Raw genomic sequence first — 21,276 nt, forward strand, 5'->3', positions numbered from 1 at the left:
AATACATCCTAGAATTGCATTTGCCTTTTTTGCTGCTGCATCACACTGTTGACTCATATTCAGTCTGTGATCTATTAGTATACCCAAGTCTTTTTCACATGTGCTGTCACTTAGCCCTATTCCTCCCATTCTATATACAGTGGGGAAAAAAAGTATTTAGTCAGTCAGCAATAGTGCAAGTTCCACCACTTAAAAAGATGAGAGGCGTCTGTAATTTACATCATAGGTAGACCTCAACTATGGGAGACAAACTGAGAAAAAAAAATCCAGAAAATCACATTGTCTGTTTTTTTTTCATTTTATTTGCATATTATGGTGGAAAATAAGTATTTGGTCAGAAACAAAATTTCATCTCAATACTTTGTGATATATCCTTTGTTGGCAATGACAGAGGTCAAACGTTTTCTGTAGGTCTTCACAAGGTTGCCACACACTGTTGTTGGTATGTTGGCCCATTCCTCCATGCAGATCTCCTCTAGAGCAGTGATGTTTTTGGCTTTTCGCTTGGCAACACGGACTTTCAACTCCCTCCAAAGGTTTTCTATAGGGTTGAGATCTGGAGACTGGCTAGGCCACTCCAGGACCTTGAAATGCTTCTTACAAAGCCACTCCTTCGTTGCCCTGGTGGTGTGCTTTGGATCATTGTCATGTTGAAAGACCCAGCCACGTTTCATCTTCAATGCCCTTGCTGATGGAAGGAGGTTTGCACTCAAAATCTCCCGATACATGGCCCCATTCATTCTTTCATGTACCCGGATCAGTCGTCCTGGCCCCTTTGCAGAGAAACAGCCCCAAGGCATGATGTTTCCACCACCATGCTTTACAGTTGGTATGGTGTTTGATGGATGCAACTCAGTATTCTTTTTCCTCCAAACACGACAAGTTGTGTTTCTACCAAACAGTTCCAGTTTGGTTTCATCAGACCATAGGACATTCTCCCAAAACTCCTCTGGATCATCCAAATGCTCTCTAGCAAACTTCAGACGGGCCCGGACATGTACAGGCTTAAGCAGTGGGACACGTCTGGCACTGCAGGATCTGAGTCCATGGTGGCGTAGTGTGTTACTTATGGTAGGCCTTGTTACATTGGTCCCAGCTTTCTGCAGTTCATTCACTAGGTCCCCCCGCGTGGTTCTGGGATTTTTGCTCACCGTTCTTGTGATCATTCTGACCCCACGGGGTGGGATTTTGCGTGGAGCACCAGATCGAGGGAGATTATCAGTGGTCTTGTATGTCTTCCATTTTCTAATTATTGCTCCCACAGTTGATTTCTTCACTCCAAGCTGGTTGGCTATTGCAGATTCAGTCTTCCCAGCCTGGTGCAGGGCTACAATTTTGTTTCTGGTGTCCTTTGACAGCTCTTTGGTCTTCACCATAGTGGAGTTTGGAGTCAGACTGTTTGAGGGTGTGCACAGGTGTCTTTTTATACTGATAACAAGTTTAAACAGGTGCCATTACTACAGGTAATGAGTGGAGGAAAGAGGAGACTCTTAAAGAAGAAGTTACAGGTCTGTGAGAACCAGAAATCTTGATTGCTTGTTTCTGACCAAATACTTATTTTCCACCATAATATGCAAATAAAATGAAAAAAAAAACAGACAATGTGATTTTCTGGATTTTTTTTTCTCAGTTTGTCTCCCATAGTTGAGGTCTACCTATGATGTAAATTACAGACGCCTCTCATCTTTTTAAGTGGTGGAACTTGCACTATTGCTGACTGACTAAATACTTTTTTTCCCCACTGTATGCTTTTTTCATTTTTATTGCCCAGATGTAGTACTTTGCATTTCTCCCTGTTAAAAACCATTCTGTTAGTTGCTGCCCACTTCTCCAGTTTATTTAAATCTTTTTGAATCCTCTCTCTCTCTTCTCTAGTATTAGCTATCCCTCCTAGCTTTGTGTCATCAGCAAATTTAATCAGTTTACCCTCGATTCCTTCATCTAAATCATTGATAAAGATGTTGAACAATACAGGGCCCAGGACAGAGCCCTGTGGTACCCCACTTGAGACATTCTTCCAACTGGATGTGTAGCCATTTACGACCACTCTTTGGGTCCGATCACTAAGCCAGTTATGAATCCACCTAACAGTTGCCTTGTCCATTCCATACTTAGTCATTTTTTCAATAAGGATTGTATGAGAGACTTTGTCAAATGCTTTGCTGAAGTCAAGATATACTATATCTACAGCATTTCCTTGATCCACCCAATCAGTGATACCGTCATAGAAGGAAATTAAGTTAGTCTGACATGACTTATTAGTTAGAAACCCATGCTGACTCTGTTTAATCACTTCATTCTTATCCAGGTATTGACATACATGTTGTTTAATAATTTGTTCAAAGATCTTTCCTGACATGTGACACTTACCTCCGACCGGCTCCCCCGCGATGATCGCTGATTGCGCGAGAATGGCCTGGGCCATTTCTCGTCGGGCGATTCCTGCTGGGCTTCCTGTGGCGCCGACGTGCGACGCGTGGACGCGGGCGGGAGGACGTCAGGATCGCCTCGTCTGACAGGTAAGTAGCGACCCACGACCACTGCTATGTCGCTGGTGAGATCTGCCTGTGTGGCAGCTCACTAGCGACCACTTAGCGATGCACCAGCGATCCATATCGTTGTCGGGATCGCTGGTGCATCGCTACGTGTAACGGTACCCTAAGTCCTTCTGTCCTCCTACAGAGCATGCTCATGGGACGGGAGTCATGTGCTTAGGTCCCGCTCCAGATATCATTGGTCCATCTCAGAGATCTGGAAGCTTGCAGAAGGTCCCGGCTGCTATAAAAGGCGCGCATGGCTGTTACGCCATGCGCTAGTATAGACTTACTTGCTGCTGTGTGTATGAGGACGGATGCATGATTCTGGTGAATGACTCATTAAAAACCCCTTCCCCCTGATATTACGTATGTGGTTAGGGACTGAGTTAGAATCAGCGCCAGCGCTCCTGTGCTGCAACATACACAGCTGCTAGCGTCCGACACTGCGCTTGCGCCTTAGCCTTGTCGTTTAGCGGCAGTGTCCACGCCTCGCTGCAGTAGCAGTCCCTTTGCGTCCGCAGTTGCGACGCTCCGCACACGGTAGGTCTAGATGGATGTAGTGCCGCCGTCTTGGGCTACTCCTGTGACCTGATACCGTGTGTGCGTTTTTACTGAGTACTGTGACCTCAACAGGCTCAGTCTTTTGTGTTTGTACTTATTTGGCATCTCTGTGAATTAACTGAGATTGCTCTGTGCACCTGGGTGAAGTTTAACCCTGTGCGCATTTCTGCCATATTGCTTCTGCCACCACTTAGCAGCGGTTATATCACCTACTGCATGGCTGACTCCGAGCAGCGAACGCACTTTATTATTATTTTTATTTAATGCGTTCCGCCGTTCCTAACAGAAAGTCTGTGTGTACAGGTTAACTTTGTTTATTTTTTGCACTACTGTTAACAGGTTTGTGAAAGCAACTAACACAAAAATATCTTTTAAATTTGCTCCTTTATTATTTATCTGTAGTTAATCATTGCGAATGCATTTTGTAAACTAATAATTACAATTTTATGAGTAAAGAGGAGGTGAACAAAAACTGAACAGAAATTGAGACAATTATTGATCTTCCTCCACTCCACATAATTGTTATTAAAGCTTAATGTTTTATTGATTAAAGATCACGCTTAATGATAAACTCCCTGAACAGTGTTAGTCCTGTACATGAATCATCCAGAAGCCCAAAGAAATACTCATCACTGCACTTCAACAATGATTGGTCAGGAATAAATATTACATTTCGTTATTTTTTTTCTTATTTCAGACATACATTTTTCCAAGTCAGAAACATGTACTTCTACAATTCTGAATCATGTTATTTTTTCTTATTTCAAACCTATGTTTTTCCAAGTCAAAGACATGTACATCTCCAATTCTGAATCCTTATATTCACAGGTTGTGAAGAAGTCATGCTATCCCCGATGGAACGAAGTGTTTGAGTTTGATTTGGATGAATCTTTCAGTGAAAAGTTAACAATAGAGGTTTGGGACTGGGACCTTGTCAGTAAAAATGATTTTCTTGGCAAGGTAAGCTAGCTCAAGTGCATCAATAAATAATTATTTCAGATTGATTATAAATAAAATTAAAAATTAATAATTGTTAGTTAACTTTTGTTGAGAAAAGTGCACTAAGTGTCAGTCTGCATTCTTCATTCCCACATTCATTTTCAGACCTCCTGGTAGAGTTTGTAGCATAATTGGAGTTTTAGATTTTCCTATTGTGTGTCCATCCCTGTAATATAAATTACATAAATGCCTATAAATTGTAGGCTTAGCCCAGTAGTGACATGTTTGTCCAAAATTGAAGGCTGGTGACCCAGAAGTGGCTTATGTACAGTAGAACAGGGACCCATCAGAGGGAGGTCACCTTGCCGTGGTTGATGGGCTTACATGAATTGGCCATTTTGTGCACTAAGAACCTTAATATTCATCTATTACTGTAAGGTTAAAAAAAATTAGTGAAAAAAATATTTTTGAGGATTATTATCTAAATTGAATGGTTTTAATGTTTTTCTGTGTTTTCACATGGCCTAGATTCATTCACATGTGCTGCTGTATTCTTTTTGTCTATATTGTGCAGTTTTTGCAGCTTGCACTTGTTCACACTAGGAGGTGCTGGTCATTTTTTATGTCTATGTAATATAAATTGGATATGAACTCTTCGTGTACATCCATTAATTAGCTCAGATATAATAAGCATAGCTAAAATTGTGTATTTTGTTCTTCTTCTTGTGCTTTATTCCTTTTAAGTAGACTGTTTTCTCTGTCCTCTCTGAAACTGTACATTCTATCTTCCCTCTCCACTCTGTCTAACACTGAAGGAAAGGGGAGTGCAAAGAGAGCTGTCATAAGTAGAAGCAGGGGGTCTGACTTATTTGTATCAGTTTTAAAAAAAACTAACCTCAATAAAATCTGGCTCACCCCTTTTGGCACAACTTCTCCAGCTGCCTTTTCGTATGGTGGATTCCACCTTTCCCACAACCCCCGCCCCAGCAGCAAGCATGATGGAGGAGTTCATTTTCTCCTGTCAGATAACTGCTCCTTCACCCAAATCCCACTGCCACCCTCTGTTACTCTCCCTTCTTTCCAGGTGTACTGTGTGTGCATCTTCTCCCCCTCCAATCTCCAACGAGCTGTCATTTACCGCCCCCAGGCCCAGCCACCACCTTCTTTGACCACTTCACTACCTGGTTACTTCATTTCCTTTCAGCTGACATCTCCTTTATCATTATGGGTGACTTCAACATCTCCATTGACACATCCAACTCAGCTGTCGCTAAAGGCCCCTTTACATTTAGCGATGCACCAGCGATCCCGACAACGATACGACCCGGTCAGGATCGCTGGTGCATCGCTAAGTGGTCGCTAGTGAGCTGCCACACAGGCAGATCTCACAGTGACGTAGCGACACAGCAGCGGTCGTTGCTTACTTTTCAGACACGGCGATCCTGACGTCCTCCCGCCCGCGTCCACACGTCGCTCGTCGGCGCCAGCAGGAAGCGCCCGACGAGAAATGGACGTGAACGATCTCGCGCGATCAGCGACAGACAGCGGGGGAGCCGGTCGGAGGTAAGTATCACACATAGCGATATCGCTAGCGATATCGCTGCTGCGTCACAAAATCGGTGACGCTTTAGCGATATCGCTAGCGATATCGCTACGTGTAAAGGCCCCTTAAGCTTCTAACACTTCCTCCTTCGGCCTTGCTCAGTGGTCTTCCGCAGCCACTCACAAAGATGGCCACACACTAGACCTTGTCTTCATCCGTCTCTGTTCCCTATCTAACGTTTCTGATTCGCCCCTCCCTCTGTCTGACTACAACCTACTCACATTCTCTTCCCTCTCCTCTTCAGGTGTACAATCCCCACTCCACAAACATGCACACCCTCGCAGAAATCTCAAACACCTCGACCTACACTCACTCTCTGAATTCCTTTGCCATCTTACACAGATAACTTTCTTACACAATGCAAGTGCTGCTGGCACTTTATATAATATGAGCTGCAGCTCTCAAATCATTAGCCAACCCTCACACATACCAAAGCTCGCACACTCAACAGGCAACCCTGGTACACCAGCCTGACTAAAGAACTGAGGCAGGCTTCCAAGGTTGCTGAGCGGAGATAGAAAAGATCCCACTCCAATGAGCACTTCATTGCATTTAAACAGTCCCTCATTACTTTCAAGTCCACGATCAATGCAGCAAAACAAACATGCTTCTCATCTCTTCTATCCTCCCTGTCTCACAACCCTAAACACCTATTGAACACTTTCAATTCTCTCCTCTGTCCCCCAGCGCCTCCTCCATTGCCTCTCATCTCAGTTGAAGACTTTGCTTCATTCTTCAAGCAGAACACCGATAACATCAGATAAAGCTTTGGCCTACAGCTCTCAAAGCCCCTCCTCATAATCAATCAGCCCTCCTCCTCCAAAGCCCACTTCTCCACAGCTCATAGAGTCTCACGGCTTTCAGTATCATCTGTATGCTGATGACACACAGATCTACTTCTTTGGACCCGATATCACCTCCTTACTAACCAAAATCCCACAATGTCTGTCTGCTATTTCATATTTCTTCTCTGCTAGATTTCTAAATCTTAACATGGATAAAACAGAATTCATCATCTTTCCACCCTCTCACTCAACCCTCCCAACAGACATCAAAGTCAAAGGCTGCCAACACTCCCCAGTCCCGCAAGCTCACTGTCTTGGGGTAACCTTTGACTCTGATCTCTCCTTAAAACCACATATCCAAACCCTTTCCACTTCCTGCCGACGCCAAATCAAAAATATCTCCCGAATCTGCACATTCCTCAACCAAGAATCTGCAAAAGCACTAGTACATGCCCTCATCATCTCCCACCTCGACTACTGCAACCTCCTGCTCTGTGGCCTCCCCTCTAACACTCTCACACTCCTCCAATCTATCCTAAACTCTGCCATCCGACAAATCCACCTGTCTCCCTGCTATTCCCCGGTCTCTACTCTCTGTCAATCCCTTCATTGGCTCCCCATTGTGCAGATACTCCAGTTCAAAACCCTAACCTTGGCATACAAAGCCATCCACAACATCTCCTGCATGCATCTGTGACCTAGTCTTCCAATATTTACCTGCATGCAACCTCTGATCCTCACAAGATTTCCTTCTCTACTCCCCTCTTCTTTCCTCTTTCCATAATCGCATACAAGCTTTTTCCCAAGTATACCCTCTACTTTGGAACACTCGACCCCTCAGACTCTCACCTACCGTGGAAACCTTCTAAAGGAACCTGAAGACCTTCCTCTTCTGACAAGCCTACAGCCTGCATTAACCCTCGTTCTACCAGACCACTGCACGACCAGCTCTACGCTCATCTACTATACCCTCACATGTAAAACGCCATAGAATAAATGGAGCTATAATAATAATAATAATAGTAATAAAAGGACTTACCAACACTAGAGAAGCAAAATTGCAGAAAAATTTTAATGAAGATTATTTAGAAAGTTGCTTAACTTCACAGTTAGGAAATAAAAGAACAAAAAATATATTCTGTTCGAAGGTGTACAAAGACTTAACCCCTTAACGACCAGGGGTATTTCAGTTTTTGAATTTCTGTTATTTACTCCCCTTCTTCCCAGAGCCATAACTTTTCTATTTTTCAGTCAATATGGCCATGTGAGGGCATGTTTTTTGTGGGACAAGTTGTACTTTTGAACAACACCATTGGTTTTAACATATCGTGTACTGGAAAACAGAAAAAAAATCAGTGTGTTGAAATTGCAAAAAAAGTGCAATTCCACAGTTGTTGATTTTTTTTTTTATCATGTTCAGTAAATGCTAAAATTGACCTGTCATAATGATTCTCCAGGTCATTACAAGTTCATAGACACCAATCATATATACAGTTGTGGCCAAAAGTATTGACACCCCTGCAATTCTGTCAGATAATACTCAGTTTCTTCCTGAAAATGATTGCAAACACAAATTCTTTGTTATTATTATCTTCATTTAATTTATCTTAAATGAAAAAACACAAAAAGAATTGTCCTAAAGCCAAATTGGATATAATTCCACACCAAACATAAAAAAGAGGGTGGACAAAAGTATTGGCACTGTTCGAAAAATCATGTGATGCTTCTCTAATTTGTGTAATTAACAGCACCTGTAACTTACCTGTAGCACCTAGCAGGTGTTGGCAATAACTAAATTACACTTGCAGCCAGTTGACATGGATTAAAGTTGACTCAACCTCTGTCCTGTGTCCTTGTGCGTACCACATTGAGCATGGAGAAAAGAAAGACCAAAGAACTGTCTGAGGACTTGAGAAACCAAATTGTGAGGAAGCATGAGCAATCTCAAGGCTACAAGTCCATCTCCAAAGACATGAATGTTCCTGTGTCTAACGTGCGCAGTGTCATCAAGAGGTTTAAAGCCCATGGCACTGTAGCTAACCTCCCTAGATGTGGACGGAAAAGAAAAATTGACAAGAGATTTCAACGCAAGATTGTGCGGATGTTGGATAAAGAACCTCGACTAACATCCAAACAAGTTCAAGCTGCCCTGCAGTCCGAGGATACAACAGTGTCAACCCGTACTATCCGTCGGCATCTGAATGAAAAGGGACTGTATGGTAGGAGACCCAGGAAGACCCCACTTCTTACCCCGAGACATAAAAAAGCCAGGCTGGAGTTTGCCAAAACTTACCTGAAAAAGCCTAAAACGTTTTGGAAGAACGTTCTCTGGTCAGATGAGACAAAAGTAGAGCTTTTTGGGCAAAGGAGTCAACATAGAGTTTACAGGAGAAAAAAAGAGGCATTCAAAGAAAAAAACACGGTCCATACAGTCAAACATGGCGGAGGTTCCCTGATGTTTTGGGGTTGCTTTGCTGCCTCTGGCACTGGACTGCTTGACCGTGTGCATGGCATTATGAAGTCTGAAGACTACCAACAAATTTTGCAGCATAATGTAGGGCTCAGTGTGAGAAAGCTGGGTCTCCCTCAGAGGTCATGGGTCTTCCAGCAGGACAATGACCCAAAACACACTTCAAAAAGCACTAGAAAATCGTTTGAGAGAAAGCACTGGAGACTTCTAAGGTGGCCAGCAATGAGTCCAGACCTGAATCCCATAGAACACCAGTGGAGAGATCTAAAAATGGCAGTTTGGAGAAGGCACCCTTCAAATATCAGGGACCTGGAGCAGTTTGTCAAAGAAGAATGGTCTAAAATTCCAGCAGAGCATTGTAAGAAACTCATTGATGGTTACCGGAAGCGGTTGGTCGCAGTTATTTTGACTAAAGGTTGTGCAACCAAGTATTAGGCTGAGGGTGCCAATACTTTTGTCTGGCCCATTTTTGGAGTTTTGTGTGAAATGATCAATGTTTTGCTTTTTGCTTCATTCTCTTTTGTGTTTTTTCATTTAAGACAAATTACTGTAAATGAAGATAATAATACCAAAGAATTTGTGATTGCAATCATTTTCAGGAAGAAACTGAGTATTATCTGACAGAATTGCAGGGGTGTCAATACTTTTGGCCACAACTGTAGATTTTTTTTCTTTCAGTGGTGAAAAAAAATTCAAATATTTGTTTAAGAGAAAAAGGCACCATTTTCCGAGACCTTTAGAGTCTTCATTTTTCATGATCTGCGGCTGGGTGAGGGCTTATTTTTTGTGCGCCGAGCTGATATTTTTATTGATAGCATTTTGGTGTAGATCCGATCTTTTGATTGCCCATTATTGCATTTTATTGCAATGTAGTGACAACAAAAAAAAAACGTAATTCTGGCTTTTTTTTATCGTTACATTGTTTAGCGATTGGGTTAATTATTTTTTTATATTGATAGATCTGGCGATTCTGAATGCGGTGATACCAAATATGTGGCGACGCTCATAGCAGTCTGGCATAGACCATAGAGGTCTGCTGCAGACCTTTGGTTTTCATACCTACCCAACGGTGACCCGTGATCATGTGACAGGGGCACCTATGGAAGGGATTAGCGATGCGCTTCCGGTAAGCACAAGATAAATGCCGCTGTCGGAGATTGACAGCAGCATTTAACTCGTTAACAGGCGCTGGTGGATCGCGATTCCACCTGCGGCTGTTGTGGGCACATGTCATCTGTATAGATCAGCTGTCATGTGCCTGGAAAGGTGCGGGCTCAGCGCCGGAGATTGCAGCAAACAGGAGGAGTCTGACGTGGGCGTTCTACTACTCTCAATGTCAGAAAGGGGTTTTAAACTACTTTCTAGATAGGCCATAGACTATAAACATCTAGGCAGGCCACACATTACTCTGAAGTGACATTCTAAAAAGTCAATGCAGTTTAAAGGAGCACTCCCATCAAACTTTTTATTCTCTTAAAGAGGTTGTCCGGCATAAATTGATAAGTCTGTAGTCACTTTGTGACTGCAAACTTACGAATTCCCCCAACGCATGCATCGTTTCTGAGCTGGGACCAGCGGGTACATATGTGTTACTCCTGGCTAGGGCTCAGTCAGGTTGGCATGGCCTCGCTTCACACACTTGTATTGTATTGTACTTATCAATTTAGACCGAACAACCTCTGTAATATTTTGCAATCATCATAATACTTCAGTCCTTAATTAGCCTATTAGGGTTATGGCTTATTCACTATCGTCATTAGGAAAAGCCAGGTGATGCAAATTTCCCAACTTCGGGCCAAAAACATCAGCCATGGGTTCTTCTAAGCAGCTGCCTAGCACTCAGAAAATGAAAATGGTGAAGACCCACAAAGTAGGAAAGACTATAAGAATATAGCAAAACATTTTCAAGTTGCCCTTTCCTCAATTTGTAATGTAATTAAGAAATGGCAGTTAACAGGAACAGTTGAGATCAAGATAAAGTATGGAAGCAAAATTTCAGTGAGCGCTGCTCATAGGATTGCTAGAGAGGCAAATCAAAACCTCCACTTGACTGCAAAAGACCTTCGGAAAAATTTAGTAGACTCTGGAGTTATGGTACATTGTTCTACTGTTCAGACACGTGCACAAATATAGCTTTCATGGAAGAATCATCAGAAGAAAACCTCTTCTGTGTGTTCACTATAAATTTCAGCATCACAAGTATGCGAAAGAACATCTAAGCGAGACTGATGCATTTTGGAAATAAGTCTTGTGGACCGAGGAGGTTAAAATAGAACTCTTTATCCACAATGATCAAAGGTATGTGTGGAGAAAAAAAGGGCACAGAATTTCAGGAAAAGAACATCTCGCCAAATATTAACCATGGGGGTGGATCAGTCATGCTTTGGGGTTGTGTTGCAGCCAATGGCCTGGGGAACAATTCACGGGTAGAGGGAAGAATGACACCAGCTGTAAAAAAGCTGAAGCTGAAAAGAGGATGGCTTCTACAAATGAATAATGATCCTAAATACACGTCAAAATCCATGATAGACTACCTCAAAAGGCAAAAGCTGAAGGTTTTTACAATGACCCTCACAGTCCCCTATTCTGAACATCATTGAAAATGTGTGGATAGACCTCAAAAGAGCAGTACATGCAAGATAACCCAGAAATCTTGTAGAACTGGAAGAATTTTCCAAGGAAGAATGGATGAAATATATATAAAATATTTTTTTTTGCCTAAAATACAAAAGAAATGTGTCATCTTTAACTTTAGGCCTTTGAGAGAACATTTCATCTTCAACTTGCTTAACTGTTCACAATAACAGTAATTTTTGACCAGGGCTGCTCAAACTTTTACATGCCACTGTATTTATGGTCGAGTGTTAAGTATACCCGGAAGATTAGAATGTGGAAAGTGGCAAAGTTTTTTAATCAGGAGCTATTTAATCTATTTCTCAGACACCCTTAACAGAAATTAAACATGTGCATGTTAGTAACCCAGAGGCTAAAGATAGAATCACAAGCGTTGATCAGTCTTCATTAAATCACCTTAGTTCCAGAAACACTGCTGCTATAGATGAAGAAGAACAAGAAATAATTGGCTGTTTAGCAATGTTTTGTTCCTGTTGAACAGAAATGGGTTTGGTATAGCGCAGCAAGAGAAATTAAAAATGATTAGAAAAGGAAAAGTGATTTCTCAGCTGGTGAATTTTACAATGCGGTGCGACTGCTTTTGTGCATTACCAGCGGGGGGTTAGTTGCTTCATATTGCTGTTCTAGCTAGAGAAAATGAGATGCTATATTTAGACATGTGTCTATCCAGTAATATTGCTATTTTCTTTTCCCTGTTCAATGTACGTTTTGTCTGATACTGAATAGGACCATTGTACCAGCATGCAGATTTTATGATACTCACCTTTAGATACAAAATTGTAATAATTACCTGAAAGCTAATAAATGCAAGGTCATTTTGGTGGCATGTGTAATCTCACTGAATAGATATATGATAAATAACCAGTTTTGTTTAATCCCTTTACCCCCAAGGGTGGTTTGCACGTTCATGACCGGGCCAATTTTTACAATTCTGATCACTGTCCCTTTATGAGTTACTAACTCTGGAACGCTTCCATGGATCCCGGTGATTCTGACATTGTTTTCTCGTGACATATTGTACTTCATGATAGCGGTAAAATTTCATTCATATAACTTGCGTTTATTTGTGAAAAAAACGGAAATTTGGCGAAAATTTCGCAATTTTCCAACTTTTAATTTTTATACCCTTAAATCACAGAGATATGGCACACAAAAAACTTAAGTAACATTTCCCACATACACAGGGGAAGAGTCTTGAGGAGATCATTTGCATATTCCCAGTGCCTTCTGGGATAAGTGAAGAGTCTCTGCGAGCTCAACGATCACTGGGTTTTGGCCGTTGCAGCTGAAAAGAGGAAATCGGAAAACCAGGGGAAGAGTCTTGAGGAGATCATTTGCATATTCCCAGTGCCTTCTGGGATAAGTGAAGAGTCTCCGCGAGCTCAACGATCACTGGGTTTTGGCCGTTGCAGCTGAAAAGAGGAAATCGGAAAACCAGGGGAAGAGTCTTGAGGAGATCATTTGCATATTCCCAGTGCCTTCTGGGATAAGTGAAGAGTCTCCGCGAGCTCAACGATCACTGGGTTTTGGCCGTTGCAGCTGAAAAGAGGAAATCGGAAAACCAGGGGAAGAGTCTTGAGGAGATCATTTGCATATTCCCAGTGCCTTCTGGGATAAGTGAAGAGTCTCCTGTTACCCTTATTTTACTAAGGGTAACAGGAGAAATTTGACCCCAAAAGTTGTTGTCCAATTTGTTCTGAGTACGCTGATACCCCATATGTAGGAGAAAGCTACTGTATGGGCACACGTCGGGGCTCGGAAGGGAAGTAGTGACGTTTTGGAATGCAGACTTTGATGGAATGGTCTGCGGGTGTCATGTTGCTTTTGGAGAGCCCCTGATGTGCCTAAACTGTGGAAAACCCCCACAAGTGACCCCATTTTGGAAACTAGATCCCCCAAGGAACTTATCTACATGTGTGGTGAGCACTTTGAACTCCCGAGTGCCTCACAGAAGTTTATAACGCCCGGGCGTGAAAATAAAAAAATCATATTTTTTCCACAAGCATGATCTTTTAGTCCCTAATTTTTTTATTTTCCCAAGTGTAACAGTATAAACTGGACCCCAAAAGTTGTTTTCCAATTTGTCCTGAGTATGCTGATATCCCATATGTGGGAGAAAACTACTGTATGGGCACACGACGGGGCTCGGAAGGGAAGTAGTGACGTTTTGGAATGCAGACTTTGATGGAATGGTCTGCGGGTGTCATGTTGCCTTTGGAAAGCCCCTGATGTGCCTAAACTGTGGAAACCTCCCACAAGTGACCCCATTTTGGATACTAGACCCCCCAAGGAACTTATCTAGATGTGCGGTGAGCACTTTGAACCCCCAAGTGCTTCACAGAAGTTTACAACGTAGAGCCATAAAAATAAAAAAAATCATTTTTTTTCAACAAAAATGATATTTTTGCCCCCATTTTTTTATTTTCCAAAGGGTAGCAGGAGAAATTGTACCCCAAAAGTTGTTGTGCAATTTGTCCTGAGTAGGCTGATACCCCATATGTTGGGGTAAACTACTGTTTGGGTGCTGGCAGAGCTTGGAAGGGAAGGAGCACCGTTTGACTTTTTCAACGCAGAATTGGCTGGAATTGAGATCAGACGGCATGTTGTGTTTGGAGAGCACCTGATGTGCCTAAACAGTGGAAGCCCCCCAATTCTATCTCCAACCCTAACCCCAGCACACCCTTAACCCTAATCTCAGCCCTAATCATAGCTCTAACCATAGCCCTAACCCTAATGAGAAAATGGAAATTTCTTAATTTTATTATTTTTCCCTAACTAAGGGGGTGATAAAGGGGGGTTTGATTTACTATTTGTGGCGGGTTTTTATGTTTGTCAGCTGTCACACGCTAAAAGACACTTTTTTTGTAAAAATAGTTTTTGCATCACCACATTTTGAGAGCTATAATTTTTCCATATTTTGACCCACAGAATCATGTGAAGTCTTATTTTTTGCGGGACGAGTTGACATTTTTTATTGGTAGCATTTTCGGGCATGTAAAATTTTTTGATCGCTTTTTATTCTGATTTTTGGGACGCAGAATGAACAAAAACCAGCGTTTCATGAATTTGTTTTGGGGGGGGGGGCGTTTACACCGTTCCACATGTGGTAAAATTGATAAAGGGTCAGTAAGATTACAGCAATACCTCATTTACATCATTTTTTTATGATTTGGCGGTTTTATACAATAAAATTTTTTTTATATAAAAAGTAATTATATTTGCATTGCTTTATTCTGTGAGCTATAACTTTTTATTTTTTTGCTGATGATGCTGTATGGCAGCTCGTTTTTTGCGGGAAAAGATGACGTTTTCAGCGGTACCATGGTTATTTATTTTTTGAAGGGGTTCACTAAAGGGGTTAACTAGTGGGACAATTTTATAGGGCAGGTCGCTACAGACGCGGCGATACTAAATATGTGTATTTATATTGTTTGTTTTTTTATTTACAAAAAAAAAGAATTTATTAGGGAATTTTTTTTATTTTTTATTTATTTAGGAATTTTTTTATAAATTATTTTTATAATTACTTTGTCCCAGGTGGGTAAATCAGTATGTAGTGTCAGATCGCTGTAAATCTTTACAAGGTTGGCATACACTGTTGGTGGTATGTTGGCCCATTCCTCCATGCAGATCTCCTCTAGAGCAGGGATGTTTTGGACCTGTCGCTGGGCAACACAGATTTTCCCCACTGTATACCAGGATGGGGGGGTGTCCCAGTCCAAATCTTGCATCGGGGCCCATCAGACTGAAATTACACCACTGAATGCTAAGCATAACAGAGAACAACCTGTCTGAAAATGGTATTTTACTAAATATCTCGCTGAACACAAGAACAGTTTCCAAAATTTTGATAAGACTGAGCTTCATAGAACATTTTTTTAACCTAAAACTTAAAAGTAAGGGGTGATAATATAACTTTCATTACATAATTTTCAGTTATACTCAAATTAGTTAGTGCAAAAATAAATATACCAGACATCAAAAACTACTACATCTAGTATTTTGTATGACCTCTATGATTTTGTATGACAGCATCAAGTCTTCCTGGCATGGAATGAACAAGTTAATGACATATTACATCTATCTTTTTCAATTCTGTAAGAGCGACCTCTCTTAGAGCCTGGATGCTGGACAGAGAGTGATGGCGATTTGTCTCTGTAGAATTACCCATAGTTGTTCAATTGAGTTCAGATTAGGAGCAATAACTTGGCCACTGAATCACCATTTTCTTGTGTAGAAATGCAACAGCGATCTTAGACGTGTGTTTTGGACTGATGAAGGGAATGTATTATCCCTGAAACGTACTGTGTGTTGAATAAGTCGACTTTTCTTATCTGTCCTGGGTGGTTCCTTACTCAGACCGTGGTGCCCTGTGGATCTCCACTTCCCACCTTTCATTATTTATCACTACATTAGAGGTGCTGCCTTTCAAGCAAAACAAAAGTGAGTTGAACACCTCTTTCCCTACCTCAGACAGTTGTGGCCAAAAGTATTGACACCCCTGCAATTCTGTCAGATAATATTCAGTTTCTTCCTGAAAATGATTGCAAACACAAATTCTTTGGTATTATTATCTTCATTTAATTTGTCTTAAAAGAAAAAACACAAAAAGAATTGTCCTAAAGCCAAATTGGATATAATTCCACACCAAACATAAAAAACAGGGTGGACAAAAGTATTGGCACTGTTCGAAAAATGATGTGATGCTTCTCTAATTTGTGTAATTAACAGCACCTGCAACTTACCTGTGGCACCTAACAGGTGTTGGCAATAACTAAATCACACTTGCAGCCAGTTGACATGGATTAAAGTTGACTCAACCTCTGTCCTGTGTCCTTGTGTATACCACATTGAGCATGGAGAAAAGAAAGAAGACCAAAGAACTGTCTGAGGACTTGAGAAACCAAATTGTGAGGATGCATGAGCAATCTCAAAGCTACAAGTCCATCTCCAAAGACCTGAATGTTCCTGTGTCTACCGTGCGCAGTGTCATCAAGAAGTTTAAAGCCCATGGCACTGTGGCTAACCTCCCTAGATGTGGACGGAAAAGAAAAATTGACAAGAGATTTCAACGCAAGATTGTGCCGATGTTGAATAAAGAACCTCAACTAACATCCAAACAAGTTCAAGCTGCCCTGCAGTCCGAGGGTACAACAGTGTCAACCCGTACTATCCGTCGACGTCTGAATGAAAAGGGACTGTATGGTAGGAGACCCAGGAAGACCCCCACTTCTTACCCCGAGACATAAAAAAGCCAGACTGGAGTTAGCCAGAACTTACCTGAAAAAGCCTAAAACATTTTGGAAGAATGTTCTCTGGTCAGATGAGACAAAAGTAGAGCTTTTTGGGCAAAGGCATCAACATAGAGTTTACAGGAGAAAAAAAGAGGCATTCAAAGAAAAGAACACTGTCCCTACAGTCAAACATGGCGGAGGTTCCCTGATGTTTTGGGGATGCTTTGCTGCCTCTGGCACTGGACTGCTTGACCGTGTGCATGGCATTATGAAGTCAGAAGACTACCAACAAATTTTGCAGCATAATGTAGGGCCCAGTGTGAGAAAGCTGGGTCTCCCTCAGAGGTCATGGGTCTTCCAGCAGGACAATGACCCAAAACACACTTCAAAAAGCATTAGAAAATGGTTTGAGAGAAAGCACTGGAGACTTCTAAGGTGGCCAGCAATGAGTCCAGACCTGAATCCCATAGAACACCTGTGGAGAGATCTAAAAATGGCAGTTTGGAGAAGGCACCCTTCAAATATCAGGGACCTGGAGCAGTTTGCCAAAGAAGAATGGTCTAAAATTCCAGCAGAGCATTGTAAGAAACTCATTGATGGTTACCGGAAGCGGTTGTTTGCAGTTATTTTGGCTAAAGGTTGTGCAACCAAGTGTTAGGCTGAGGGTGCCAATACTTTTGTCTGGCCCATTTTTGGAGTTTTGTGTGAAATGATCAATGTTTTGCTTTTTGCTTCATTCTCTTTTGTGTTTTTTCATTTAAGACAAATTAAATGAAGATAATAATACCAAAGAATTTGTGTTTGCAATCATTTTCAGGAAGAAACTGAGTATTATCTGACAGAATTGCAGGGGTGTCAATACTTTTGGCCACAACTGTATGTGCTGTGACATTATTCACATGGAGTTATTTGTATAAAAAAAAAAAAAAAAATTATACTCACTTTACCTCCGCTCCCCTGCCGCGTGGTGTCCTTTTCTGAAGCTGGCAGCTGACTTCACCATGCAAGCGATGTGACCGCATGACCTCTCTGCCATGTGACCCCAGTCACATGCACGCCGACATCTGATGCTGGCCTCTGACTGGCCAGCAGCGTGCGTTGCCGTGCACAGACCCAACGGATCTCTGTGCAGCAATACATTTCAGTTGAATATACGAGGGGCGATCCAAAAGTAATGATAATCGGTTATTTCTATTGCACACAGAAATTAAAATAAAATGTTTTCTTCTCTCTTAGGTACCCACTAGTCCAGGAAAAAAAAATCACTTAAATAGGCCACGATTCCCGGGAGCTACATTCATTTGAATATGAACTGCCAAGGAGTGAACATCAAAATGGATAAAAACGAGCTCAGAGCTGTCATCAAATACCTCTGCTTGATAAAAATGTCTACCAAAGACATACACAGCGACTTGGTGGAAACATTGGGGGACTCTTCTCCATATTCCACAGTTGCACGCTGGGCCAAGGAATTTAAGCTGGGAAGAACATTGACGGAAGATGAACATCGCGAAGGACGCCGATCCACGTCCCTCAATGAAGAAAACGTGAAAAAAGTTGAAGAAGTTGTGTTGACAGATCGAAGAGTGACTATCAGGCATGTAGCTGAGGTCACAGAGATGTCATATGGCAGTATTCAAAGAATCCTTGCAAAAGAATTGCATATGAGAAAGGTCTCCGCGCGTTGGGTGCCAAAAATGTTATCCGACGAGCAAAAGAAGAAACGAGTTGACATTTGAATAGCAAATCTCGAAAAGTTCCAAGCAGACAAGGAGAATTTTTTGTCACGTTTTTTGACCATGGATGAGACCTGGATCCACCACTTTGATCCCGAAATTAAACAACAATCGATGACATAGAAACGAGCCGACGAACCGACGCTGAAGAAATTCAAACTGTCAAGCTCAGCAGGGAATGTTATGGCGTCCGTTTTTTTGGGACGCTGAAGGAATTATTATGGTGGACTATTTGGAGAAGGGAGCCACTATTACGGGCTCCTACTACGCAGAACAAATAAGAAGATTGCGGGAGGCTATCAAGGAGAAAAGGCGCGGCAAACTGCGGGCTGGAGTGCTGTTTCACCAAGATAACGCACCGGCTCACAAAGCTGCAGTTGCCATGGCAACCATTCAAGAAGTGGGCTTTGAACTGGTGGAACACCCCCCCTATTCGCCAGATCTAGCCCCCAGTGACTTCTTTCTCTTTCCTCGGCTCAAGGAACACCTCCGGGGCAAGAAATTTGATGACAATAGCGACGTGATAACCGCTGTTGGGGAGTTTTTTGAGGGTCAAGATCAAGAATTTTTTTTGAAGGGAGTTCTAAGTTTAGAAAAGAGATGGACTAAATGTATAGACTTGTTAGGAGACTATGTAGAAAAATAATTTTTTTTTTTTTTACTATATTCATTGTGTTTTTTATTGATTATCGTTACTTTTGGACCGCCCCTCATCAGCGGGCCCCCTCACCCACATAGGCCTGGTGTAGGTCGCGACCTCTGAGACCATGGTTCTTACGTCCCCGTTAGCACTGCATAACGTAAGATTTGGCTATTGAAATTTATTGAAACTATCATAGCCTAACTATGTAAAACCTGGTCCACACTTACAATATCTGTCTACTGTATTAGAGGGATACATGTCGCCTAGCCACACTTCGCTGCAAGGTGTTAACTGGGTCTAAGGCTATGTGCACACGTTGCATACTTTGTTGCGGATCCGCAGCATTATTAGATGGGCGGATCCGCAATGTAGTGCACAACCAATGTTAATCAATGGGAATTACAGAATTGGTGTGCACATGCTGCGGAAAAATCTGCATGGATTCGCATGTCAATTCTTTTTGCAGATTTGCAGCGTTTCTGCACCCATCGACTACCCCTGAGTCAGTCAAATCTGCAGCAAAACCGCAGGTGTAAAAAAGTTTGTGGTTTTGCTGCGGAGTTGTGTGCCAAAAATGTTGCAGAAAGGCAGGAGGAAGGGTGTGTGGGCGGAGACTGTGTGTGTGGGCAGAGAGTATGTGTGAGCGGAGAAGACGGGTGTCTGTCTGTGGGTGTCTGTGTGTATCTGTGTGTGTGTTTGGGTCTGTGTGTGCGGGTCTGTGTAACCAGGCATCGTCTAATGGGACTACTGCTCCCATCTGGCTATGTCTGCTGTCACATATAACAGTGATAGCATTAGCCGATGAGCCGGACAGTAGTCTTATCAGACGATGCCTGTGTTCAATTGTAAAAAAAAAACAAAAAACATTACAGTACTTACTCACCAAACACCTAGTCCCCGACGCCCTCACACTTGCCAGAAACTTGCACCAGTCTCGCATCTCAATACCTGGCACTGCCGCCGGCACTGGGGACCGGAGGTGCAAGACTCATGCGAGTTTCTCGCAAGAGTGACCCCGACCTAACGCAGATTTTGTGTGTGTCTTTATTTAACTCTTTATGTACCATTTTATTATGTTCTTTACTAAACATCAGGACATCAGGCTTGGGATTATCTATCTATCTATAGATATATCTAGCTTTCTAACCTATAGCTATCTATAGATATATCTGTCTATATATAGATTTTCACTTATATTTGTTTTGTGTGTGTAAACATTATAATTGAACATGGTATGCGATGATATTATGGTATTCAATGGAGAATGTAATAGAAGAGGTTGGACAAGGAAATGACATCACAATTCCCTTTTTTTTTTTTGTTAAATAATATCTTTATTTAGCTTACAAAAAAACGCATATAAATCCGCATGAAAATCCTCATCAAATCCGCATAAAAAACGCATCAAATCCGCACAGATTTTCAACTGCGTTTTCTGCCAAGAGAGGAAGAATCCGAGAAGAAGAATCCTGGTTTGGGTGAGCTGGACCGCAGAGTGAAGGCAAAAAGGGCCAACAAGTGCTAAGCATCTCTGGGAACTCCTTCAAGACTGTTGGAAGACCATTTCCGGTGACTACCTCTTGAAGCTCATCAAGAGAATGCCAAGAGTGTGCAAAGCAGTAATCAAAGCAAAAGGTGCCTTCTTTGAAGTGCCTATAATATAAGACATTCCGTATTTTCAGTTGTTTCACACTTTTTTGTTAATTATATAATTCCACATGTGTTAATTCATAGTTTTGATGCCTTCAGAGTGAATCTACAATTTTCATAGTCATGAAAATAAAGAAAACTCTTTGAATGAGAAGGTGTGTCCAAACTTTTGGTCTGTACAGTACATTCATTTGGAAACAGAAAAGTATACCAATTTTAACCCCTTCCCTATATTGGACGTACTATTCCGTCCATGTGACCTGGGACCCAAGTCCCAAGGACGGAATAGTACGTCCAAAGCGATCATCGGCGCTCACGGGGTGAGCGCCGCTGATCGCGGCCGGGTGTCAGCTGATTATCACAGCTGACACCCAGCACTATGTCACGGACCGCCCCTGGCACATTAACCCCCGGCACACTGCGATCAAACATGATCGCAGTGTACCGGGGGCACAGGGAAGAATCGCACAGGGAGAGGGCTCCC

General features: G+C 42.1%; 1 protein-coding gene across 3 annotated transcripts in view; it reads left to right on the forward strand.

Moving 5' to 3' along the window:
- LOC141088097 (ras GTPase-activating protein 4-like) overlaps positions 1–21,276 on the forward strand; it is a 255,740-nt gene that overhangs the window by 131,396 nt on the left and 103,068 nt on the right. For all 3 annotated transcript variants that reach the window (XM_073574034.1, XM_073574043.1, XM_073574053.1), the window contains exon 7: positions 3,927–4,058. In XM_073574034.1, the coding sequence (XP_073430135.1) occupies positions 3,927–4,058 (132 nt within the window). The remainder of the gene's footprint in view (positions 1–3,926; positions 4,059–21,276) is intronic.

The sequence above is a fragment of the Dendrobates tinctorius genome, unplaced genomic scaffold, assembly GCF_039654945.1.
Source record: "Dendrobates tinctorius isolate UK_male_01 unplaced genomic scaffold, ASM3965494v1 ptg000007l, whole genome shotgun sequence".
NCBI lineage: Eukaryota > Metazoa > Chordata > Amphibia > Anura > Dendrobatidae > Dendrobates > Dendrobates tinctorius.